This window comes from Podarcis liolepis (genome assembly GCF_965112155.1).
Source record: "Podarcis liolepis genome assembly, chromosome: 1".
Lineage (NCBI taxonomy): Eukaryota > Metazoa > Chordata > Lepidosauria > Squamata > Lacertidae > Podarcis > Podarcis liolepis.
The window spans coordinates 102360259-102386650 of NC_139554.1; the positions used below are offsets into that span (position 1 = coordinate 102360259).

The 26392-nt window shown below is 42.5% G+C and overlaps 1 protein-coding gene across 8 annotated transcripts in view; it reads left to right on the forward strand.

Annotated features, from left to right (window-relative positions):
* Positions 1–11854, forward strand: part of LYPD6B (LY6/PLAUR domain containing 6B) — a 61168-nt gene extending 49314 nt beyond the window's left edge. For 3 of the 8 annotated variants that reach the window (XM_083495205.1, XM_083495209.1, XM_083495206.1), the window contains 5 exons: positions 4202–4302; positions 4918–5069; positions 5941–6039; positions 7334–7464; positions 9585–11854. In XM_083495205.1, coding sequence (XP_083351331.1) covers positions 4955–5069; positions 5941–6039; positions 7334–7464; positions 9585–9749 — 510 coding nt within the window. In that variant the 5' untranslated portion in view covers positions 4202–4302; positions 4918–4954 and the 3' untranslated portion in view covers positions 9750–11854. Of the gene's footprint in view, positions 1–964; positions 1043–4201; positions 4307–4917; positions 5070–5940; positions 6040–7333; positions 7465–9584 lie in introns of all 8 variants that reach the window. The other 5 variants (XR_014523945.1, XR_014523946.1, XM_083495208.1 and 2 more) reach the window with 3 other exon arrangements.
* The last annotated feature ends 14538 nt before the right edge of the window (positions 11855–26392 follow it).

A 26392-nucleotide genomic window follows, 5' to 3' on the forward strand; every position in this document is an offset into this window, starting at 1 on the left:
CACACCATTTGCCGTGCAAAAACAATTTGATTAATGAAGTCGTGGATGGTGGGCAGAAACCTCTGGAAATATCCAGGCTGGTTCCCTTTGGGGTAGTGGCAGTGTAAATGTTTGAGATACAGAGACTTTATTGACCGAAGGATTTATTGACTCGGCTGGCTTTTAATATGTAACCTGGGGTGGGCAGATTTAAATTAAGAACTCTGTGTGTAGAGGAAAAATAGCTATACATTCCACATTAGAGTATTTAGGTTGGAGGGCAGAAAATTTCTGATAAAAATAGACAATTCCAAAACTGAGTAATTACAACATCACCTGGGTGTACACACACCGGGGGGGGGGGTGTTAAATCATTGAGCTCTCCAGATTTCTGTGCCTAGTTTTTGTTTTATTTTTAAAAATGAAGAAGGGAAAGAATATTACATCCAAAGTTTGATCAAATTTAGGCAATTCCCTTTCAGAGTGGTTCTCAAACTGTGGCTGCAACAGGCAGAAAAATCATTTAGTGGTCCCACCAAGGCTCTCAGCATTTTTCAAGTGGTCCATCTGAGGGGCTGAGGAGAGTTTTGAGAATCACTTTTCTGATAGTGAACCCAGACAGTCAAGCATTAGTCAGTCTGGAAACTAAATAGACTCACTCAAAAATAAGTCAGTGGTTTCCACATACTCAGGGGACACCCTAGGTGTGTTGATGTATGCAAGTTTGTAAATCAACAGAAAAAAATATATATTAAGAAACTCTAAGCAACCAAGCAAGGACCCATGGGATTCCAGGATATACAAAATGTTAAGACATTAGTCTGAGAAGGAGGGAAGGAGATAACAAGATGGAGGCAGAGAAGAGAGAATAGGCTTGTTCAGGCCAGTGACACATTATAGTAGGCATCCTTGATGAGGGATTGGGATTGCAGAAAAACATGCCATGAGTTTGTTTGTTTTGTTTTTTTTTAAAAAAATTGTACAGGGATGTTTCAGAGTGGAGAAAATCTATGCTGGCTGGGGCTGTTGAGAATTACTATCCAAAACACCTTGTGGGCAGCAGGTAGGCAAAGTCTGGTCTTAGCTTGCATTGTTTGTTTTCCTCGAAGTGGCTCATACGGAAGCGACAAGGTCTAGAGTGAAATGTTTGTTTGGTGGTGCAGGTGCAGTTTTGTGTTTTAAGGTGAGTGTTGGCTGTCAGAAGCTCTGTGTCATGCCTTGCTCCCATAAAAGCTGGTTGCTTTTCTGTGGCAGATAAGCCCTGCATTGAAGGGTATCAGTGCCCCACCCTCACGGAGCAAACATTAAGTGAGCTATTCAGAAATAAAGCTTTGTCTATATTACCACTTAATTCAGCTCCAGCACACTTGCACCATTGGTGGTGGAAGCTGAGTACACATGACGCTAGCCACAATCCATAGGAAACCAGTTCAGGCAGTCATTGCGCATGTGCAGATTACAGCGCATGTGCAGATTACAGTTTCAGTGAACTGGAGTTTGGTGCACTGAAACAAATAAGGTAATGGGCATTGGTGATGTGACTTAAAATGTAGCAGAGGAAAACAACTTTGCTGGGCTCCAAGCTGCTAATGTGTACATACCCTATATTATGGCCCAAGATTCTTTGGCTAGTTTGGTGTTTGAAGAGTACAGAACGAGATACTTAAAGAGAGAACAGAAACAATAGTTTCAAGGACTGGGAGAAACAAAGTTCTCTGTATTGCAACACTGTGTACGGTCAAAGCTATGCAAAGCTTTAGAATACAGTGGACCCTCTAGTTACATACTGCTCTGGACGCGGCAAACCCGGAAGTGTATACTTCTGAGTTTTGCTGTGCGCCTCTGCCTACGAACTTTTCGGGTTGCGGACAGACCCCTGGAATGAATTTAATTCATATCTGGAGGGTCCACTGTACAATCATACCTTGGTCTAAGAACAGTCCTGTTAATGAACAATTCGGGCAACGCACTCTGCAAAACTGGAAGTAGATGTTCCTACTGGAAGTAGGCTAGCAAGCTTTGCTCTGGAAGATGAACAGAAGACAAGCCAGCACTGGCAATCGGAAGCCTCATTGAGGAAAGTGTGCCTCAGTTTAAGAACGCTTTCAGTGTAAGAATGGACTTCTGGAATGAAATAAGTTCGTAAATGGAGGTACCACTGTACTTCAAGGGTGAGTCTACTCCTGTTACCACTCTTCAGTTGTGCATGAGGGATAAATAGTTGTCAAGTCAAATGGAAATAAAGCAAAAATAATGCATGGTTCTAAGCAGACAAGATCGAAGATAATATTTTTAAAGAACGGTGTGTGCCTCCTTATACAGTAAACATAGGAACCAAGTCCTAGGGGACATGGGGGCTTCGGCCCCCACAATAAAATATTTGAGGGGGCTGGGCCCCCACAAAGTTGATGGGCATTCCTCTTAAAGTGGTGTGTGCGCACTGCACCATGTGATCGATTATGCATGGCACGGCTTACCTTGGGCCCCCACAATATTTTATTCAAGTTGGCACCCCTGGCAGCAAGGAAAACCAGCATCCTTTGGGGGGGGGAGCACTTTCTACTTGGTATTGGTGGCTGGAATTATTCTAGAGTTATAACATAATAACTTTGCTAACAAATTGGACTTGTTTTTGTGTGACAGTATAGTCTCTGGGCATGTTTGCACGTCACAGTAAGTCAGCATTGCTTCCATGGGGCAGGATTCAACTAATGTGTACTGTCAGCGGAAGCCCTTTGCAATGACTTTTTCTTGTGCAATGGGGCTTCCCCCCATCTCCTCCCCCTGTGCCTGCCGACATTGGCTTGGGGGTAGATCAGAAGAATCAATGGAAAAGCACATGGTGGTGGGTAGGAGAGGGGTCATCACTCTGTGTGGCAAGCCAAAATGCTTGCACTGACAGAACGATTAGTGCAACATTGAATTCCTCTCATGATTTATCAGGAATAAGCAGATATATTCTACTGTGCTCTTCCCTTGTCATGCATAGGGAAATGCAAAGCAAGAAACCATAGTCTGAGATGTTCAAACCCAAGTTCATTGTTTGCTTCCTCAGGAATTTTTAGTCAACAAACCATGCTTTTATGGCTAGTAATTCTGGTTTGCCAGGGAGCAATGGTGCACAATCCAGGACATCTCAAGAAGCCAAGTTTAGTATCAATTTCCTGATTTGTTTCTCTCATGCGCACCAGGGAAGGAGGAGCTCAGCAGGAGCAATTAATCAGCACACAGCTAGTTTCCAATAAACCGTGGTAAGTTAGAAACCCTGAAGTATGGACATGGCCCGGTGTGTTGGGATGTTCATATGGGTATTGTTTCATTTATTTGGTGACCAGATGGAGATAAACATATCATACACAAGACTGTGTGTGTCCTAGGAAGAATTGGGGATTAATTTGGCCTGCTAAACATGGAACATTCTTCTGGAAATAATCTATGATAAACTGTAATACCCAGTCACCGTCACATGTTTGCAATGGCCATTGGTTTTTAGCCAATGAAACTTGACTTGACTTGTGCACGTTGAGTGGGAGAAGAAGCACAGGCTGGTTCCCAGCACCTTAACTGGCTGCAGTTCAGATCCCAGTGTCCAAAAAAGGGTTTGGGAACTCTGCAGATCTCATCTTATCTTATGCCATCTAGTGGTGAATCTGAATAGCAGTCGTATACAGTCCACTAATATCTGACACGTCCATGTTGTGTTTGTGCAATATTCAGAAGTGCCAACAATGTTCCTGCATGACAACATTAACCGTGTGCGTGCTTGTCAGCTTTGACACATGTGTATTCTGTTGTAAATCATGTCATTCATGGCAAAAATGCTTTGTGATATTGATGATACATTTTGTGGAAGGACTGTAGTTCAACTTCCAGCACTTCCAGGGAGAGATGGACAAGAGTCCTGTCTGAAACTCAGCACAGCCTCTGTCAGGCAGTGTTACTGAGTTCAATACACCAGTGGCCTGACCCACAGCTTTCTATGTTCCATATTCATCTTTTCACCAAACCTTTGGATTAAATCCATCCTCTTCTTGAATATGTGACTGCACTTATTAAGTTCTTTTGTCCTTTATATAACCAATATCAAATCCACCCTCCCATTTTGGTAAATGAGTCTTTGTGACTTGGAAAAATTCTTTAATGTTTATCCATGAAGACTTTTTCTTTAAATGTGACCTTTAGTGGGAGAAATCACACTGAATGCCTTTTTATTTCTCATTAGCATCTGCAGATCTGCGTGTGGAATTCTGATACCTTCAAGCTGAGCATTGATACTTGCTGATTTGATGGCATTGTGCAAGATGAGAGATGCAAAATAGGCAAGTAGGTAACTCTATTGGAGCAACTACTTTTTGAATATGCATGCTACCTGTTAAAGATAGATAAGCATTAATTAAGAAATTTAAAATGCATGCAGTAATGACGATGTGTGAACTTGTTTTGCATTCAGCAGAAAATGGGCAGCCTAGAAATCATAGTGTTGTAGATTCTGACCAGAGTCTTGAAAACCCTCTTTAAAAAATAAACCCAAGGCCTGTATGCTTCTGCAGTTCAGATTGCCAGTGGCCACTGCAACCTGCACTGAACTTTCTTTCTAAAAAAGCTTAATTTTATTCATTCAAGGTTGTTAATGGATGTTTTTTCTTAACCTCCTCTGCTCTATCACAACCGCTGCACTTATGAAAGGCCTTTTGCTGTAATATGTAGCAGTGCTGTGATGTACATTACAACCAGGCCAGCAGAAGGCAGTGCCAGCTTAGCTTTGTGAAGCTGATGTCACCTTTAATTCATGTATGCCTCCTAGGCCATTGCTGGGACTAACAGTGCTGGCAGAGGTGGATGTGAGTAACGTATTGTACAGAGTGTGCCAGACATAAAATCAGTTCTCAGGCTTTTTTTTTGGTAATGATACATTCTTTCTCCCCTTCTTTCTCTCAGTTATAAGAACCTCATGCTTTGATGTGCAACAAACAGCATGCCGTTCCTCTGTCAAATGTTGGCTGCAGCTTTTGTTCAGCTCTTCATAGTCTCCAATAGTTGGATTCTAGCCAAGAACATCAACTTCCATAATGTGAGACTTCCAGTAGACCGTAAGTAGCCAGTTACAGTTCTGTTACAGTTTTGTTGGCTATGCCAGTGCATATGTTTTCAACTCTTTGGGCATTTTCTATTTGAAATGCCTTGTATCATCATCATCATCATCATCATGAATTCACAATGCATTTCTAATAGACCTAAAAGCTAAACATCAACTTGATTTTCTCTGATAGTTGTTAATTTTTTGGCTGAACCCTTGATTAAAGCACACCTGCATGTTCCTCTTTTTATTACTTTTGCTACATCTTTCTCATACTGTTGTTTAGGACACATTCTGCTGAGATTTTGCATCTGTAATTGAACATAGCGGTTTTCCATGTGTTGCCTTGCTCTTTGGATGTTGTATCACAAGAAACCAGGGGCTGGATCGGCTCCTCATTTAACGTCTGTTTGCACCACTGTATTGTAGTTAGTGCTGATCTGTTTTATTTAACCTGGTACAGTGGGTACCCCACAATGGGCTATGCTGCCACCGAGAGCTCTTGAGATGGAGAATAAAATCAAGAAAGCATCCAAAGGACAAAATCCACTTTGAGTATCTTGGTTGGGTGTGAGAGACAGGATATAAATGATTAACGGTTCCATGCTGAGAAAACTGAGCAAAACTCCACTCGTGCAATGGGGCTTTCCTAGCTCCTCCCCATATGGCAGCCCCCTCCACACACCTGAAACCCACTCTTAAATCAATAGGCCCATAGTGAGTATACTTAGGATTGTGATGCAATTCAACAAGGCTCATTGCTGTTTGGTTCCCCTCTCTCCGGAACCTAACTGGGGAAGAACTGAATTTGGGGTTATGACATTTGGGATTCTGAAACTATTTACTTCTTTTCATTTCTTTATTTTTATTTTTTAATTTCAAAGCTACTCCATTTCCAAGCAGCTTCAAGTGTTTTACATGTGACAATGTGGTTGACAATTACAACTGTAACAGATGGGCTGAAGACAAATGGTGTCCTCAGAGTAAGTACATGGGGAACAGTAAGATATTTAATGTTATTTGTTCTGGCTTTTTCATCAGACTACACCATATTTTTAGGGACCCGGGTGGCGCTGTGGGTTAAACCACAGAGCCTAGGACTTGCCAATCAGAAGGTTGGCGGTTCGAATCCCCGCAACGGGGTGAGCTCCCGTTGCTCAGCCCCTGCTCCTGCCAACCTAGCAGTTCGAAAGCATGTCAAAGTGCAAGTAGATAAATAGGTACCACTCCGGCGGGAAGGTAAACGGCGTTTCCGTGCGCTGCTCTGCTCTGGTTCGCCAGAAGTGGCTTAGTCATGCTGGCCACATGACACAGAAGCTGTATGCCAGCTCCCTTGGCCAATAAAGCAAGATGAGCGCCGCAACCCCAGAGTCGGCCACGACTGGACCTAATGGTCAGGGGTCCCTTTACCTTACACCATATTTTAGATATCGAAGTGGCTAAGAAGGTATTTAACACTATTGGCTTTTGAGTACACTGCTATACTTGCCATGCTTCTTATTTGTCACAGAGCCAATCACATGTATATCTGACTTTGGTGTCCTTCATATGGCTTATCAGTAACTTCATTTTATGTTGTTGCTGTAAGGCTCTTTCCCATAGGACTGTTTTTCATTCCCAGCTTGTCATCCACTGCACAGAAAAAACCACAAGCCCGAACCCACCAATAGGATGCCAAGACTTTAACATGTCACAAATCAGCAGTTCCTCTGTAATATATGAAGGGCACCTTTGGAACATGTTATTGGAAAACAAAATGGCGACTTGGTAGCGGAAAGGTGGTGCTCATTCCTTGAGTTTTTGTCTAGGTAACACCCACACCTCCAATCTCTATGTGTGCCGCAGATTACATTTAGATGCAAGCAGTGCTGTCTTGCCTTCTGTGTGGGAAAATGTGCTGGTCAAAGAATGGGTGCAGGGTGGATTGTGCTAGTATCCTGGCCACCTTCTCCAGTACCTTGGGAAAACCTGCACCCAGTGGAATGCAGGAGCGTATGTTAATATGTAGGGATTTCCCATCTAAGGAAGAACAGGACCAGAAAGTGTATGCCCCAATTTCAGAGCCAATAGAACAAACTTTTAAAATATTCTGAAGCAAGGAGAGATGTGTCTGTGGTCAAACCAGGTAATGCAGGTCAGTGGGGGCAGAAAAAGAATGCCTTATTTATAAAAAAACTCCAGACATCTTGAGTTCTGGTCAGAAAGTCCAGTCTCTGATTTGAATCTCACTGCATCAACTCTATTACTGATTTTCTCTTCTTCCTTTTGATTGCTTAGACACAGAGTACTGCTTGACAGTCCATCACTTCACCAGTCATGGAAGGAGCACCTCTGTCACTAAAAAATGTGCTACCAGAGAAGAGTGCCGTTTTGTTGGATGTCGCCACCACAGGGAAACTAGTCACACTGTGAGCATTGTCTTTTTGTGTACAGGAAAGTACTTTAGAACATGGTGCCCTCTCTGTCCTCCACACCCAAGGCATAAATTAGGCAATCATTACACTCAGAAGACAACAGTAATCCCCATCCCAAGTATAGTTGTTGCCTGCATTGGTGATGATGGTGATGATGTACAGTGGTACCTCTGGATGCAAATGGGATCTGTTTCAGAGTCCCATTCACATCCTGAAGCAAACGCAACCCGCATCTGCGCATGCGTGGGTCATGATTTGCCGCTTCCGCGCATGCACGTGACCTCATTTTGAGCATCTGCGACTTCAACCCAAGGTATGACTGTATTAAATTTCTATACCGCCCTTCGTCCAAGGATCACAGGGCAGTTTACAGTATAAAAACACAAAAACACACAACATAGTAACAAACAAAAACAGTACCCCCCCAGTTTAAAAGGCCATAGTGTGCATTATTAATTATTAAATTTATTTTAGTCACTCACCAGGAGCAGCTTATTATGCACATATTAGCGTTCCAGAAGAAGCTGATTACATTGCACAGAACATACAAATAATTTTTGCTTGGTTTGCATTTGTTTATATAGGTTGCAGAACATCACTCCACTTTACCTAGAATTTTGATTTTTTAATTTATTTTAAGGACACAATCCTGCCCAAGAGGCTGGAAAAAGCAAGGTTTCCTTGGCCCTTGTGTTCTTGCTGATAGCCGAGGTCCCAGACTGTCAGACATCTGTGACCAGGCTGCTAAGGGAATATCTGTATGTGGGTTAATACATTTTGACCTAGATATTGCAAGCATGTAGTAGACAAAATGATGCGTGTTTATATGTAGCTGAATCACTGACTGAGGTCTTCACTGTTGGGAATTGGTGTGGCCTATTGACAGAAGTGCCATGCTTGGACATTGGCTGAAGTATCAGCTCAGTTACAGAACTCACTGGGTGGTTTTGGCATCTCATTCAGGCTGAATCTCAGTCTCACAACCATAAAATGGGGACAATGGACATTATTCTCACAGAGCTGATGTAGAGGAGAAAAACCATGATAATTATGAAGCAGGGGGAAGCCAGAACATTCAACAGTGCTGGCCACAGATGAAGGATGTTTCCTTTGTACTCACATGGTTTACCATTCTGTTGCTGGCAATGGGAATCTGCAAGTGTACATTCTTCTAGATTGCACATCACATGTCAAGAGCATTACACAAATTATTAACCTTCTGTTTAAAAGCACACATTTAGCAGGGATTCAGCCCTTTATTATGCATTTAACAGTTACATAAAAATGTCAAGTTTCCGTTAATTAATTATGGTAAAGAAACTGCTGCCATATGAGGCTGTGACATTTAGGTTGCTTCCACTGTAATTAGCTCTTTTCTCAGGAATTACTGTCGTTCGTTCACTCATTTCTTACAGAGGATCCAGACAATGCCATTGCCAAATTGTTATATCCCAGGAGTCCCCGTCCCTTTCTGCTGGGCTCGATTTGTGGCATTTGTTTTCTATTTCTTGCTGCACAACACAAATGCAATGTAGACAGGCAAAGCATTGCTGAGGATTGCAACTTTTACTTCTGTAGAAACATTGCGGCTGCTGTTTCTCCGCTTTCAGTTTGGTTGACGGATAATAATGAACTGCCATTTAGCTCCTGTTCTGTTCAAGAGCAGTGGGTTCCTTTCTGCCTCCTTGACACAGAGGTACAGTACATTTGGATAACATAGTGCCATATTACTGCTCTGTGGAACTTCCTTTCCAGTTAAGTGTAAGGAACTTGGTGTGGAAGCAACTTTAATTGTTATCAAATGAATGATTTAAAAAACTTCTAATTTTAAATATGTGACTTCCAATAAATCAGGAAACAGATCGCTTGCTTATTTGTAATGCAGGTACTTGCGAAACAAAACACCAACCCACAGATGCCAGGTACCACCATAAAAGAGGCATCCCTCTGCCATGGTGTTTTGATGGAGTGCCTTTTCTTAAGTTGAGCCTACTATAGCAAAACAAAAAATGCTCCTTCAGAATGTTTATTTTTCTTCACATGCAACTTTTTGCAGATGTAATTCATTGATTAATTAAATTTAAAAATCATATGTTGTCTTTTAAAACTTACAGGAATGCATCTCTTGCTGTGAAGGGATGATCTGCAATGTAGACATACCAACAAATCATACTAATGCGGTATTTGCAGTTGTCCATGCTCGGAGGACGTCTGGCAGCAGCAGACAGGCTGCTAGTATCCTGTTGCTGGTTTCAGTCACCGCCATTTTTGTTTTGTGACATGACTCTTTCTGTCAAGCAGACTTAATTTGTCACTTGGAGCTATATGAAGACCGTCTCTCAGATGGTGACCAGTACTACTTTTCTAGAAAAAGAGGTGCCAGAACTCACCTTGAACGCCTCCCTTGTCCTCTTAGATGGGCAATGGCACCCACATGAGATGGTAACAAAGAAGAAGAATCCTCTGACATCTACTAAACAAAGAAAAAATATAGAATGGTGCTGTGTTCTGTTGTTTTTGAAGAGTGCTACTTTTACGGTGAAGACACCAGCTTGTTCAAAATGTTAAAAAGACCAAACACGATGACCAAATGTTGTATTGACTTGGCTAGTTACTGGAATTCTAGTCAGTGGAAGAGTTTCTGGTTGACAGGAGAATTTGTACATTTTGCATATTATCTTAATAAGGAATTGTTCTTTCCCCCCTCTGATATAGAGGTTAAGCATTGAACCCTCATGTCTCCCCCCCCCATATCACTTTTAAGAATAGTCAATTTGATGAAGATGAATCTTTAAAATGGATGGAACAGTGTGACATCTGCTAAAACATCCTATTTATTGGGACATCAAGCCATACCACAGCAATAAAATGTGAATTACATGGTTTTTCTCTTACTACATCAGTTCTTCAATAATAAACTATCAAAAATTCATGGAGGAATCTATGTAATTACAGATAGGTACCAGTGCTCAATAGGGACACCGGTGGCACTGTGGGTTAAACCACAGAGCCTAGGACTTGCCAATCAGAAGGTCAGCTGTTCGAATCCCTGCGACGGGGTGAGCTCCTGTTGCTCGGTCCCTGCTCCTGCCAACCTAGCAGTTCAAAAGCACCTCAAAGTGCAAGTAGATAAAAAGGTACCGCTCCGGGGGAAAGGTAAACGGCGTTTCCGTGTGCTGCTCTGGTTCACCAGAAGCAGCTTAGTCCTGCTGGCCACATGACCCGGAAGCTGTACGCCGGCTCCCTCGGCCAATAAAGCGAGATGAGCGCCACAACCCCAGAGTTGGCCATGACTGGACCTAATGGTCAGGGGTCCCTTTACCTTTTTCTCAGTGCTCAATACAAACGTCTCTGCGTGAGGCTGGAAAAGACTCTTGTCCAAAATCACAGAGAGCAGTTGCTGATCAGTGTAGACAGTTACTGAGCTAGATGGACCAAGGTCTGACTCAGTTTACTAGGTTTCTTCTTGCAACTATGGTTTGGAAATTCAGATATCATAGTCAGCACAAACCTTGGTTTTGCAAGCCTATTTCTAATTATAGTGTGCTAACTAATTACAGCCCATGGCATCTCTACTTTTCAGTATCTTTCACCATGTCTTTCACCATGAACCCATGTATAAAGTGGGGTGTTTTTGGGGTGGGGACAGGTGCCTGAGTGTAAGGCAGTGTGTGGAAATTCTGGACCCCTTCACAGCCCAGAAAAAAAGCACCTAAAGCCTTTAGTTTAGATCCTGCCACTAGTTCAGCACAATAGTCAAGAAGAAGACAAAGGGGAAACTCTAGTGTATGCACGGAAACAGTTTGCATGTGGCCAATGAACCCACACTGGATGGAGGCCACCAGTATCCATTAGCATTACAAACAGCGCATGAATTGGAAACCTATACAGTTAGTGAGAAAGCGTTTAATACACCTGAAATTTTGTAGCTTAGCAAAACCTATTGTGCTCTTCCCCCTACCCCCAATTGTTTTCAATGTGTGTAACTTGTCTGGATCTTGTTCATCATGACCTTACAGAAAATAATTAGCAATATTATACAGTGGAAACTAAACAAAACCCCGAGGTCCTGTAGGTCATTCCTCATCAGTGCACAATAGTTTCCTCTTGTAAAATTTGCCTTCGTGGTTCCTCCCCCTCCTCATTTTGGAGGGGGCGGCTTTATTCAGTCACCCTGTGGATTTTGAATGTGTTCTTAGTGGCCATCCAATATCTATAGGCAGATGAAATGTTGCAGTTAGGAATCTAGGCTTCAAATCCTTGCTCAGCTACTGACTTGCAGGCAGGTCAGTTTGTGGGACCATCCTTTCCCTACATACAAATACATCCTACCTCACAGGGTTGTTGTGAGGATGAGAAAAATAAAGACATGATTCGGTCCTTCTCAGAATGAATTCTTTTGCACGTGGAGATCTTTGCACGTACAAGGGGATTCTTCCCTCCCATGTACCAAAAACTGCACAGATGTGCAGGTCTGCATGTATACTTTGCTGTTCTCAGGGAGGGGCTGGTTCACACCCCACACCCCCGGGCATTAAATGTATTGTACATAGGATGACAAAATACTGCAACTTAGAAGGATCATGTCTAGATAAAACAGTTGCCTAGGAAACGTAATATTATTTTTTTACTATTATAATCTTTTTACAGAGAGTAACATCTTCAGTTTAAACTACAGAACTCTCCTTAATTATTGCTCTGTTTTACCATGCTCATGGGTGTCTTAAATCATTCTGCTTTTGAACCAAGGTTTTGCACGCTCAGGCTCTAATTTTATTTAACTAAATTTGAATTGCATGAAAGTAAGAAGATCAGCCTCTTCTGAATTATGCACCACTCAAACCTGAATTCTTCCATGAGCATTGCTCATTAGTTGTTGGGGGTTTTTTTTTTGGGGGGGGTCCTGATTTTTGTGACATTTGTTTGCAAAAAAATATGTCCTTCATTTTTAAAAAATGTTTCTTCTTGTTACTTGTAGACAAGGTAATGGTTTGATTTTGTTTACGATGTAAAGAAAAGGTCGCTACCCAATATGGGTGATGGCTAGTCTTTTGGAGAGAAACCAAGATCATCTGGGAACAGGATTAACATGTGGTGCTATTTTATTAAAAGCTTTTTTGGTTACTATGCATGCGTGTGTGAGACACACAAAGGGCTGAAATTTTGCAAGTTGTAAATGGCATCACAAAGCAATAGCTAGATGCCATTTAATTGGTGCTTTAATTAAGAGTATTGTACTGTGTCACTTTGGAAGAAATAATGGGTAAAATTGCATCTAGGATACTTCGGTTAATGAGTGAAAATTCAAAATTCTAGAGTGTGAACTTTCTAGGGTTTGCGACACAAATGAGGATAAACCTTATACTGAGCTTCCATTAAAACAAGAAATACCCTATGTTTAGCAGGAGCAGATATTCAGATCAAATGCACACCACAGCTAGAAACAAGCCATGAGCGCAAAGCTCAGTGGCCAAGCATGCACTCTGCATGTAAAAGGTTCTAGTTTAATCCCCAGCATTTCTGCTTAGAGCAGGGATGGGAAACGGTGGCTCTCTAGATTTTGTTGGACTCCAGCTGCCATCATCCCTTACCATTGGCAGTGCTGGTTGGATCTGATGGGACTTGCAGCCCAACAACATCTGGGAAGCCAAAGGTTTCCCACCCGTGACTTAAAGGATCACAGATTGCAATGTTGCTTTGATACCACTGCATTGTGAGCAGAAATTGCTGGGCAGAATGAATGATTGGGAAGGCAGGTTCTTATATGAGAGACGCAGCAGAGTGAGAGACTGGAATGCAGCAAATACAGATTCCTATACTAACTCATCGTATTTTATTTTGGGTATCATAGTTCTATAAATTGTGACTCCACTGCTGGGAACATTTTGCACAGGTTCTCAATTCATATAATGACTGAAATTGAAGACTGTTGCCTAGGGAGAAGAGATGACGAAGGTGTTTGTGAGAAATGTTGGCTACAACTTGAGGCAGCCTTCGTCCTTTCTTTGCGCCAGGCACATCCACATGCAAGTTTTAAATCCAATTTATGGGAGGTAGAGGAAGAAGATGTCCTGATTTGCATGTGCACGTAAATGCAGCTTCAGTTAAATTAAGACTCCAGAAAGCTAGTTTTGAGTGGGGAAACTGCACTGGTGGAGCCATTTCCTCATGCAAATAGTCTTCCTGGGGGGGGGAGGGGACTCAAGGAAGGAAAAAAGGACTGCATCTAGGAAAAGTCTCTCTGTGTGAAAAGTCTCTCACATCTGTTTTGGCATCATTGATTCTTGTCCATTGGTGTTCCATAAATCATCATCATCAAACCTTGTATTGGCATCACATACAAACATCCAAAACAAAGTTTTCCATAAATAATTGCACAGCCATGCATACACAAACTCTATATTGCCCTGGTATTTAACCTTCTGTATCGTTGGCCAAGACAGAAGCACAAGAAACACGAGGGCACCCATGTATTTCATATGCATGCTCTTTGAGAAAGCACACACTCACTGTGCCTCTGTTTATGCTTCTCCAGCACCTTTGAAAGGATTAGGGTTTTTTTTAAAAAAAGACGTGCAGCCTCCATCCCCACCTGTGCCACTCCTCCTCGTCACCCCATGTTGCGAGGAGCAGCATAATTGAACCCTTAAGGAGATTAAGAAGACAAAGATTTGGATGATATTCATTGGGGTCGGGGAGTGAGCTTTAATACCCTGAAGCCAGATAAGTGTGATGAGATTGATATAACAGATTAGTAAAGGCATTGTGTAGGACACCACCCCCTTTTTTGTGGCTAAATGCAGCACTTAAAGGTGAAAAGGGAGCTTAATGAAGGGGAAAGATTTGGGGGATATAATTAAATACAGGAGAGACATTTGCCAAAAATGTAAGCCACAAATATTTCCAGCAATTTAAAAAGAAGAGTGCACCAAAGATCTGAACATTTTTGGCGGGTGGGGGAATGTGTTTTTCTTTAAAAAAAGAAGTTGCTTCCATAAGCCTTTGTGCATAACTGTAAATCTGCCAGTGGTGGCAGGTAAGAGTTTTCAAGATTTGAAGTAAAACATACACATACAAAAATAGTGCAGATATGTATGGAGAGGGAACCTTTTATCCCAAGCTGTGGGGGGCTACTTTGATAATTTTTTCTAGAGTACAGAAGGGATATCCCTAGCCTGGGGACCAAACTTGGGTTTCAGATTTGGCCTGTAAAGCTGTTTTCCACAAACCACGCCCATAAGCCCAACGTTTGACATCTTACGTGACTTCAGGTGAGAGGCAGGGACAAACACACCTGCCAACGTACCATTGGGAGCCTTGAAAGTGCATTCCCAGTGGTGTATTGGCAAGGGAGAACAGATTTGGGCTTTACTGTCATCAGCTGGAAGAGCAGAAACCTGCCTGCTGGATTGGCTGCAAGAGATCTGGGGAACTCGCACAGCCAATGCCTGCAAAATGATGCCTTTGACTCTACTGGCCATCAGCTGATGGACAGTTGAGCCAAAGCCTTCTTAGAGTCATAGAATTGTAGAGTTGGAAGGGAACACAAGGGTCATTAGTTGAACCCTCTGCAATTCAGGAATCTCTTGCCCAACATGGGGCTTGAACCCATAACCCTGTGATTAAGAGTCTGTTGCACTACCAGCTGAGCCCCATACCTTCTAGGTCTGTTATGCAGGGCTTGCATAATGCTTTGCACAGGTTTTGGGTTTGTCTGAAATTGTATATTTTTCTCCCACAGTGGTAATTTTTCTTCAATGACAATATTTACTTTTTAGCCATAAAAGTTGTTACTTGACAAAACCTTAAAAAAACACCTGACAACTATTTTTAACACAGTTTTTAAAAACACCCCCCCAAAATTATTTCCCCAAAAAAGAAGAAAAAAGGTTTCTCTCTTCTGCTTATGACCCAGCAATGATGGTAATAATAAGATGATGGTTTGACTAGAAGTTAGTCCATTTGCCCCTGATGGACTATGGTATGCTGTCTGCTAACCCTTATATTAAGGTATGCTCTATTTCCCACACTGAACTAGCTTGTTTGCTTCAAACTTAAGTATCAGCAGGAAGTGATTTTGTGTGTGTGAAAAACTCCCAGTTTAAACCAGCAAGTGAAAGTTTTTTGGGAAGCTCCTCAGTGCTGTGAGGGTTGGGATATATTTGTGCAAAGGATATAACCGGTGTCATTTCAGGATGTGGTTTAAAAGGTCGCAGCGCAGTGTTCCTTTGTTTTCCATTGCACAGCTCTTTTTTGTTCTTATCGCTGGTTTTTCAGATCACCACCCTGCAGTTTTGTTCCACCATAAACAGAAGAGAGAAGATGGTAATGCAGTTCTAAAGTAACAACACAACTGTAGCCTTCAGTGTGAGTGAAAAGAAGCAGTATTGAATTATATGTAGTATTGAATTCCCAACTAGGGTGGGGTAGCAGTTAACAGTGTCATGCTAGGATTGGGAGACTCAGGGTCAAATCCCTGAGAATTTCCAAACCATGGACATAGTCCTTCAAGGGAGTACAACTTCTGGTCTAAGACTCAGTCTGGAACATTCAATTTTCCTCCTCATACTACCTCTGCATAGACGGAACATCTTGCCTATTAATGGCAGAGGCAAGAGTAATAGGATTTGTTGAATCTTAGCTCAGGTAACATCCATACTTAGCTTTCCCTTAAGAATCCTGGGAATCATAGTTTGTTGAGGGTACTGGGAACTGTAGCACTGTGAGGTGTAAACGACATTTCCCAAGATTCTTTGGGGAAAGCCATGACTGGACTGCATGGTGAGGATGAGACTTCCATCTCTTAGCCACTGTGCTATGTAAAAGCCAGAGAGAACAATCACATGTTTTGCTTTGTGATTCATTCATAGCACATCTGCAGCTGTGGAACATGCCCAGAAGCTGAAGACTGTCTATAGCAAAGGTTAAGGAGATAGGATGGCGCAATGTAAACAAACCTGGACAGTTGAAAGACATCGAAAGGCAGTATCTCCATGACAAGGAGCAAGCTATTAGCTTTTACAAGTGCTCCGGCTTTGCAAATGTTTTCACTGAAGGTTTGATCTTGAGGTTTGCTATCAGCTGGAGGCTGCTTCAAAGGTCACTGGAGATGACTTCATGCGGTGTGGGAGTTCTCGGAATGGAAATTTATGGGCTTGGCATAAAGTGTTAATGCACATCTGAGACTGAACACGGACATGATTTACGGAATGTGAAACACATTCCCGGCTCTTTTCGACATCTGAATTTGACGGCGAGGAAGATATAACAGGGACAGGGCTTAAAAGGGATGTGAGGTTTTAAAAAATCATATGGAAGAATCACAGAATTTGAGAGTGTGAAGTTATTTCATGTTTTATAAAAAGTGACTTTAAGAAAAACCTGTTCTATTTTCTGATAGAAGGTAAAAAAAACAGCATCAGCTCCCATACACTAGATTTAAAGCTGCCACCCAGCAGCCTTAAGGCAAGGCCATTGCATGATCTATGGGATCACACTTTTATTTGTTTAAAGAACGAACAGGGACGGTAATATATACCTGTAGCTGCTATTGATGTCCAGTCACTGAAACAGTATAGTTGTCACTCAAGTCAGGTACCTTGGCGTGAGCAGATTGTAGTGCACTAAATCAGGAGTTACTAACCACTGGCTCCTCATTCCTCATTCCTGAACATTGGCTGGGTCTGATGGGAGTTGAGTCCAACAATATCTGGAGGGCTACAAGTTTCTCAACCCTGTCTTACGAAATTTGTAGTTACTCCCTCAAAGTTCTGAAGATCCCGGAGCGAGAGAATGAATGTATACAAAGACCTGAAGGACAATCCCTCTTTGCCAGGGCCCCCAGATACAGAAATGAGGGAGAAGAGGGATGAAAAAAGCTGGAAAAGCTAAGCACAGAAGGAGCAAAGGAACACATGCCGTTAGTCCACCTGGCTCAGTGCTCTCGCTACACTGACAGGTAGTGGCTTTCTAGGTGTCAGCTGCACCTGCTGAACAGCAGCCTGAAGGTGGAGAAGGTGGAGTGACTCCACCTGCAGCTGATTAGCCTTCAAGGAGACAGAGGAGAAGGCACTGATGAGAACCAGCTGGCTTCAGCTTTCTTAAGCAGGGCTTCCAGCAGCAATCAGGTAGTAATGCTTGTAGTTCCTGGCTTTACCTTGCTGCTTCCTGCTCAGCTTGACCCTTGAACTCCTGATCATCGGATTTCCGGAGTATCTGACCATGCAGATGGTTGTTTGCCCAACCCTAGGATTGCTCCTGAATTTGGAAGCTGGCTCTGCCTCCAGGCAAGTACACCTCAGAGACTCTTTTGGTTAGTTGGCCTCCCACTCCACTGAGCTCTGCACGCTGTTGCTCAGCAAGGAGACTACAACACTAGGGTTTCAGATGGGAGGCTTTCTCAGCCCTATCTTGAGAGGTCAAGGTATCTTGCAAAGCATGTGTTGTAACACTGAGTAGCATCCCCGCCATGGAAATACTGGGTAATCAGCTTCTTCCATCACAACACCAGGAGGCCTCAATGACCTGCTTATGAACTGGGGCCTACTCACTAGGAAGCAAGGAAATGGTCAGCCAAGAGAGCTGTGTAGAAAAGGCAGAGGAATGGGGAGGTCAAGGAGAGGATTTCAATGTCCCAGGTAACAGAGAGAATGTGTGTACCAGGAGCCCTGGAGGAGAAGGAACAAGTTAGAAATAATTCCCATCCACCTGTGTATGGCAAAAGCACCCCATGCATTATTGTACATTGCTCTTTGTGCTAGTAAGTATTAAAGCATTAATGCTAGTATCATGTACCCTTTAAATCAGGCTTGTTAATGAATCTGCTTGTTCTACCGATTTCTGGGATCAGCATTTGTGTTCATAAATGCATTCATACACACATATTGCTTTTAATTCCAGGAGCACCTCTACATTGGTATTTATTTTCTTTGCATCAGATTTGAAAAAGCCCCTATTGTTTGAATGTATAGTAATAATATGAGATTTCTGAAGTAATCCAGTTGGATTTGTTGGGTTATCACTGCAATGAAAACCATCCATGCATGTGAAAACAGAGGACAAAACCAATACTGCTTTACATAAAGGGTGTATTAATTCTTTATCAGCCTGTTTCCTCCCTCCAGGCATCTGTAGGCTTTATTTCTATTGGCCTCAATGGAAATTATTTCAATGTCGGCATGTGAGATGCCATTTCCCGTACTATAAAATTTCCAAAAAGAATTATGCATGAGGCTGCGTTAGTGGCAGCAGGCTAAGTGTCACTGTAGTTTCAATGAGTTCATCATTATCCTCATCAATCGCTTTAGTCTCTCCCACTAAAATGTTTTATTCAGGCTATTTTTATACTATGTTAAATTAAGTGCCAGAAAATATAATAGCCTTTTCTCAAAAGCTTGCCCCATGCCCTTTGATTCTCAGATTGGACACTGCGATATAGATAATTAGAGATCCCTTTGTGCATTTCAGAGGCATTTTAAATTCAGAAGGAAGTCCAGCTATAAAGCCACAGGAAATCTTCCGATTAATGTGTGCAGAGGAAAAGAGAGAAGCTTTGGCACTATTAACGACAACAAAAAGGCAACAATGCACTTCACCACTGAGATATATATATATATATATATATATATGTGTGTGTGTGTGTGTATATATATATATATATATATATATATATATATATATATATTCCTTACGAACAGTGCCTCCTAATGCCAGATGAAGCCTGACATCCATCCTCTACAGAGGGCAAATATTATTAGCACTGTTTATGGATATAATCAATGAAAAAAGCATTCATCAATTTGAAATGTTGCTGCAGTGCATTGCCATATCATCTCTCCCTTATTCCCAGACAAAATATGCTTGTGCCCTTCTGCCTTGTAAGAAAAGGACAGTGTGAAAAGGAGGTGTAAAACTTTGGATGCAGTCCAAAATGTTTCCATTTCCAAAATTGATTAGAAAGAAATACATTTTAAAAAATGGGGGGGGGGGAGCTATTGGCAAGTAACCTTAGCTTACAAAAACAAAGACACCAAAGGCTAAATCCAAAGGAGTCCATTCCATGTACAGATTCAGCTTCTGTTTCAGGAACAAGAGGCTTCTGTGGAGAGATCTCCATGATCTGAACTCCTCTTTCAAAAAGAGAAGCAAGCATCTGATGTTTGTTGGACCCAGCCATTGGATCCAACCCCTTGATTTCATGGTTTTAATTTTTAGGTTGTTTTATTCATATAGCATGATCAGTGTGGACACATGCAAGTGAGCCCCCTGCATGACTTAAAGATGTGTGCATAAACACAGGATGGGGAAGAACAACTTTCCTTTCCAGCTGCTGACCTCCATGCTGAATGCTTCTCACAAATGTCCCCTGACATTTATGTTTGTGTGTGTTTAGTAGAAAAGACTGCAGGAAGAATGGAGGCCTTTAGAAGTCCCAGTGCATGTACAAGCAAATTGTATGAAGCCTGTCCTCTGATTTCACAACGTTCAGGGCTCTGCAGGCAGAGTGAGGCAGTCATCTGAGGCAGCAGATCATTGATGGTGTGGAGGCAGTGATAGAAGCCTCCAGCCTTTTCTCTTGGCCCCCATTGGCCATTCCCCTCCGTTAGAGGACAGAGCTGGGCCGTCCATGTCCCCTGAAGTAGCCTGTGAGTGAGCATGCTATTCCATTAGCAGTGTTGAACTGGATTTGATTACTAGCTAGATGGCTCCTCCTGAATAAGGAATGTGAGGAGAACCACCATCTTGCCTTTGGTTTCAGGAAGTAAAATAGGGGGAAGGGTTATTATCCAGCCATAGAGCAACTTCTTGGTATGCAGAAGGTCCTTGCTTCCATCCCTGGCATCTCTAGGTAGGATCGGATATCCTGGAGGGAATGGGGCCAGTCGGTGTTGACAGTACTGAATTGGATGGGCCAATGGTCTAAGTCATTGTAAGATGGTTTCCTATGTTTGTCTTGTGAATGTTGAGCTTGTAATTTTGCCTTCTGGTCTTTAGTGATGGTAATGAAAATGTTTTAAGAGTTTGGTTTTTAAAAAATATCCCTATTGGTAGTAATTTTGATACAGATAAACAATGCACATGCATTTGCAGTGTATTTATTGTAAATAAATAAACACTGCCAAGCTCGGCATTGTGGAATATTGTTTTATAACTCTGTGTGGCTTTAAAGCTCCAGAATGCCTGCTGACGTCTCATAAATAGGAAGCTTGCCCTGTCTAGCTTGATCATAAACCAGTAATGGAAGTGCTGATAATTTCCAAAGATGTCTATGAAGCAGAACAAGAGGTCATTCCTAGACTCTTGAAAGCAGAAAGTTTATCATAATTAGTTTTGGCTATGCCATGCACAGCTACTGTAATTTGGCAAAAGAAGGAATATTTTTTGCACTTGGTTAATGAGTTCACATTGGCAGAAGCTCAAGTTCATAAAAATATTTCTCATCCAAAATGTATTCTACTAATGAGCATTTGTCTCCTGGGATGGTTTCTATTGTGTGGAAAAAATGGTCCATGAAACTCTGTCAGCAGCCAGCATCTACTGAACCTCTCCTTATGTTACTCATAAAGCATGAGTAACCCACTTTGTCTGTGAACTTAAAAAGGAACTAAGTTTTGAAACAAAGTTAGCACTCAGATTCTCAACAGTCCTTGACCTTCAATAATTCAGAGTGATGGTCATTTTCATTTAATGCATTGGATACCATGCCATGGGGGCAACCTTCAGTGAAGTCTGAAGATACAGCTATATAGTGTTAAATGTCAGGTGGAAGAGAAAGAATGGGCAACTGGTAAAGGGGAATGGAATGGAGTATTCTGGATTAGAATTTAGCTAGCTGGTGGGAAAGGAGCACTCCTTTAGGATGTGATGATACACTGCAAGAAAAATGTCCCATGTGTAATATGCAGAGCTTCAACCTGAAAGCTTTGCTTTTTATTGGATGAGCGGCTTTGAAATACTTGTTCTGCAGGAGTTACTTTAATTGGGATAAAACATTTGGATTTTTATCCTCCAAAGCTGCCTAGAGAACAAAATTAATCATCAATGCATTCCTGAAGAAGAGCCTCACTAAGTTTAGAACATAAATTGCATGCTGCAGATTTTGCACGTCTTTCATTATTTCCGTGGCAGTCTTTCTGAACTTTGCCTTCTCTACTTGGCCGTTTCTTGCAAGTCAGAATCAAACTCAAGTTCTTCCTGTTTCCTGCACAAGCTGCCAATGGAGAGTGCTGATTGATTGGCCCTTGTGGCAACCAAAAATAAAAAAAATAAAAAAAAATCCTTGCAACATTGTAAGAGAAAGAAAGATTGCCTTTAAAACAAAAAGTTCTGAGGTAAAACATAGCTGGGTCAACAAGTCCAGCAAGAAAAGCAAACACACATTAGATTCAGAGCCTGGCACATGTGTCATTAGAGAAAAAAGATGGAAGAAAGCAGAATTCTGCAGGTATGTAGATTGTACACACCCATAGCTACTTTGAGATATTTTACCCTCTAATTATTTTAACACCACAGGAAAACCACCGTATTCCACAAGGCTTTAAGAATGATTTATCAAAAAGTTGCTGCTTCTGCAATAGCACCGCATTTTTCGCCCTATAGGACGCACCGGCCCATAGGACGCACCTAGATTTGGGGGGGGGGGGAATAAAGGGGGAAAAATTCCCCCCCCCCAGGCACGGGGCTGGGGTGGGGGAAGCTCGGGCTTGCCCCAACGCCAGTCCCCAGAACAGGACCCAGAGCGATGCCGAAGCTGCGTGCAGCTTTGGCATCGCTCTGGGAGCTTGTGGGGCTGAGGGCAGGGAAAGCGGAGCTTCCCCCTCCCCCAGCCCCCAGAACGGGACCCAGAGCCATGCCGAAGCTGCGTGCAGCTTTGGCATCGCTCTGGGAGCTTGCGGGGCTGGAGGAGGGGGAAGCCCTCCGCCAGCCTTCTAACCAAGTCGGGGGACAGCGGGAAAGGCGCGCTGCGCCTCCTGCTGTCCCCCGAGTTTGCGGGGCTGGCGACGGGGAGGAGCAGGCTTCTCCCCCCCGCCAGCCTTCTAACTAAGTTGGGGGACAGCGGGAAAGGCGTGCTGCGCCTCCCCGCTGTCCCCCGAGCTTGTGGGGCTGGCGGTGGGGCTCTCCTGAAGCCTGGAGAGCGAGAGGGGTCGGTGCTTCAGGCTTCAGCGAAAGCCTGCATTCGCCCCATAGAATGCACACACATTTCCCCTTCATTTTTGGAGGGGAAAAAGTGCGTCCTATAGGGCGAAAAATACGGTAATTTTGAGAACAGGGTGGCGTTTTTAATTCTAAGATGAAACTTTACCTGAAGTGGAGGATTGTGTTAGATTTTGCCTCTGGCTGTTGAAAGAAAATGTTCCAATGGTGCCGTCCATTGATTTCTGGATCTTATAGATGAAGGGACATGGAGGCTCTGTTTATGACTTGGCTAGAAAGAAAAAAATGTAATACACATAACTTGATTGGCTTGGATAGATACATTTATGGGGCCACCACAGTGCATCCTGGCTATAACTGACACAATCAAAGCCTGGTAATAAATTGCGACACCCGCTATGTTCCTGGCTAGTTGTTGCATTGTCCTATTGGCCCGTATGCTGTCCCACATGACTGCAGCCAATATGATACTTTTCCCACGTGACTTCAGCCAATAGGGCTGCTTTGTTTGTGGGATAGTAGTAGCATTTATTAATGGGGGTATGGTCTTACATAGATTGTTAAAGAGAGAAGTACCAACATCTATAAACATTCCCCTTAATTGGTAATATATTTTCCACACTTCATTGTACACCAGTATTTATAACCTTTCTTTCTTCCTCTGCTTCACCATGTCCCCACTATCTGGAAAAGGCACAAACCATCTTTCAGCACTGCCTAGCTGTAGGAGGCCCAGGTCTGGATTTCAGTAAGGTCATCCATTTTTGTCTTTTACAGGACAAATGATTTCATCAGGCACAGAGTAGGAACCAGTTTTCTGTCTTTGCTATCTGACACATCTACAGACTTCTTCATATTAGGGCTAAAGATGGCCAAGTAGTGAAGGCAAAGTGCAAAAATACTGCCATGGAAATAATGAAAGGCATGCCAAATCTTCAGCAGGCGATTTATGCTCTGAATCGAATGAAGCTCTTCTTCAGGAATGCATTGGTAATGAATTTTGTTCTCCAGACAACCTTGGAGAGTAAAAAATCCTAATGCTTTATCCAAATTAAAGCAACTCTACCAGAACAAGCATTTCAATGCCACTCATCAATAAAAGCAAAGTGTTCAGGTTGAAAGTATGTGCATTACACAGGAGACATTTTTCTTGCTGTGGATCTTCACATCCTAACGGGAGCATCCCTTTTTGGGTGGCAATCAGCCAACTAGCCAGGAGTGCCAATATTACAGGAGTGTTCAGTATTACTCTTTCCTCATGTTGTTGCCTCATAGCTTCCCAAAACACAGTGGGTCCCTCCGGACTGGTGTGTCTTCTTTTGCTGCCATTGCAATGTTAGTGGTGGACCATTTACACATCATTCCAATTTATTAGTGGTTCTGAGATGCTTCTCCGTTGTCATGGCCTTATTGTCATCTACAGGGGTGCTCTTTGCACCATGGAGCAACAGAACCAAGGCGAAACATATTTGTGATATGGAAAAAGACATGATTTCAGCAGGAAGTTACTGGGAGAGACACAGAAATGAAGCAGTATGTCTGCGCCAAAACTTTTGTAGGTGAAAACAAGTATGCATTGAAAGTGGGATTGCCTATAAACCCCACAGTGACATGGGGAGCACAAATGGTCATGAATCTACAATAAAAAGGGTCTCTGGAGGGGACTCCTGTCCCCATCCTCCTATTGCAAGACATGCTTTGCTGTTCATTGCTTTGCTAGCATTTCACAGCCTCACTTATGCTGAAAAGCGCATTAGCTATAAAACTGAAAAAAATACTGTTTGGCTGATGGAAAAGTAAGTACCTGAAAAATAGGCATCCAGCATGATTCTTCTGGGCCAGAGAAACGTGACTGAATAAAATAAATAATTCTAAGTCATGTGAAAGTCTTTAAAAATAAAATTGTCAGCAGCAGATGGTTAGAGACTTCCATGTGGCTCACGACTCACTGATTTCAAGCCAGCATCTTGTCCCCTGGCTCTTCTGGCTTATGTAGCCCCATGGAGTGATGGGCCAGATGAAATAGATTATCTTGACTGAGCTTGAGATAAAACCAACGTGTGCCTTTTGGCAATGGGGTTGCGAATAAACATTTGTAATTGCTGAGTTGAAAGCAAACTTTCCATGGTACCCATCATAAAATGCTCTATTCTGAGAGCCACTTCAGACTTGACAACATTTCAGCACAAAAGCACTTCTGTGTAGGGATTGAACAAATTTAGAAATGACTTGCCATCCTACTTTTGTTTGTTCATTGCTTGTTTTTTATTTTTTTTAAATACTGCTGTGAACAATGAAAATCACCAAGAGGTTTTTATGGAAATCAACAGAAGCCACACAATAACCTTCATTAAAGTTTCCTGAGTAACCATCTGTAAAAAGGTTACCCTGCAATGATATTGTAGATGCTGTGAAGTCTTGATTGCCCATAGCTTCCCAATGCCATGTACCTCCTTGTCCTGATCCATTTGGGTTCTTACAGACCCCGTGGAACTGTGCACACACAACTCTTCAATAAAACTAAAATCCCACCTATCAGTGGTTTGGCATGTGGCAGCCAATAGGTGGAATTCTTTGAACTCATTAAAAAGGGGCATTGAATGTGTGTGGTTCTGCCACACAGACATCAACTTTGTGTAGTGACCCTAGCTAGACAGTGCCTATGTAAAGATGTATGTCAGCATATGCAATTGCCATGTGATAATCTACATGTGGGACATATGCTATTTTTCTATAGAGGAGTGCCTCCTTTGTGGTAACTTCGACCCATCAGTCCTTGGGCTCACTCCAGAATGAATGCAATTAATTTGCTCTTTTCTTATTTTATTGCATTTGCAGCAGAGCTGGAGCAATTGCAGTGGTAAAGGGGTAAAAATTTAACTTTTCCTTCCCTACTGTGGTTCTGATGAAAATAATCTCAGTGAAGCTGGTATTTGCACTGGAAGGGAAGCCTCCATTGATGCCAGTGTAGAAGCCAGCTTCAGGGAGATGACTTTCATCAGGATCACAGTGGGGTAGGGGTGGAGAGAGAGTTAAACTCTCCTTCTCCTTCTGCTGTGGTGCCACTACTCCTTCCCCCCTTGCAGCTGCTATTAACTTTTTAAATAAACACACACATTAATTGCATTTATGGGGTTAACATTGCATCTAGTTTGGCTCTGAGATATCTTTTGCAGCTAGTGACATTTTGGCTGTGGCACTGCTTTTTAGAAAATAGATAGGGAAATCAATTAACGCAGGAAGCTGTCCAATACTGAGTGGGACCTTTGTTTAATCTCACTCAGTACTGTCTACACTAGGGGTCAGCAAACTTTTTCAGCAGGGGGCCAGTCCACTGTTCCTCAGACCTTGTGGGGCGCCAGACTAGATTTTGGAGGGGGAAAATGAACAAATTCCTATGCCCCACAAATAACCCAGATAGTATTTTAAATAAAAGGACACATTATACTCTTGTAAAAACACGTTGATTCCCGGACCGTCGGTGAGCCGGATTTAGAATTGGGCTGGATCCGGCCCCTGGGCCTTAGTTTGCCTACCCATGGTCTACACTGGTGGGTTCCAGGCAGGAAGTTTTTCCTGGTCCTACTTGGAGATGTCAGGGATTGAACTTGGGACATTCTGCATTCAAAGGCAGATGCTCCACCAATGAGCTGCATTTCTTTCCAAAGGACCATGCAGCAGCAGAAACACCATTTCTCATTTGAAGGAGATTCCCCACCAGTATAGTGGGCGCTTCATTTGAAGTGAGCTGGTGTCCATGCATTATCCT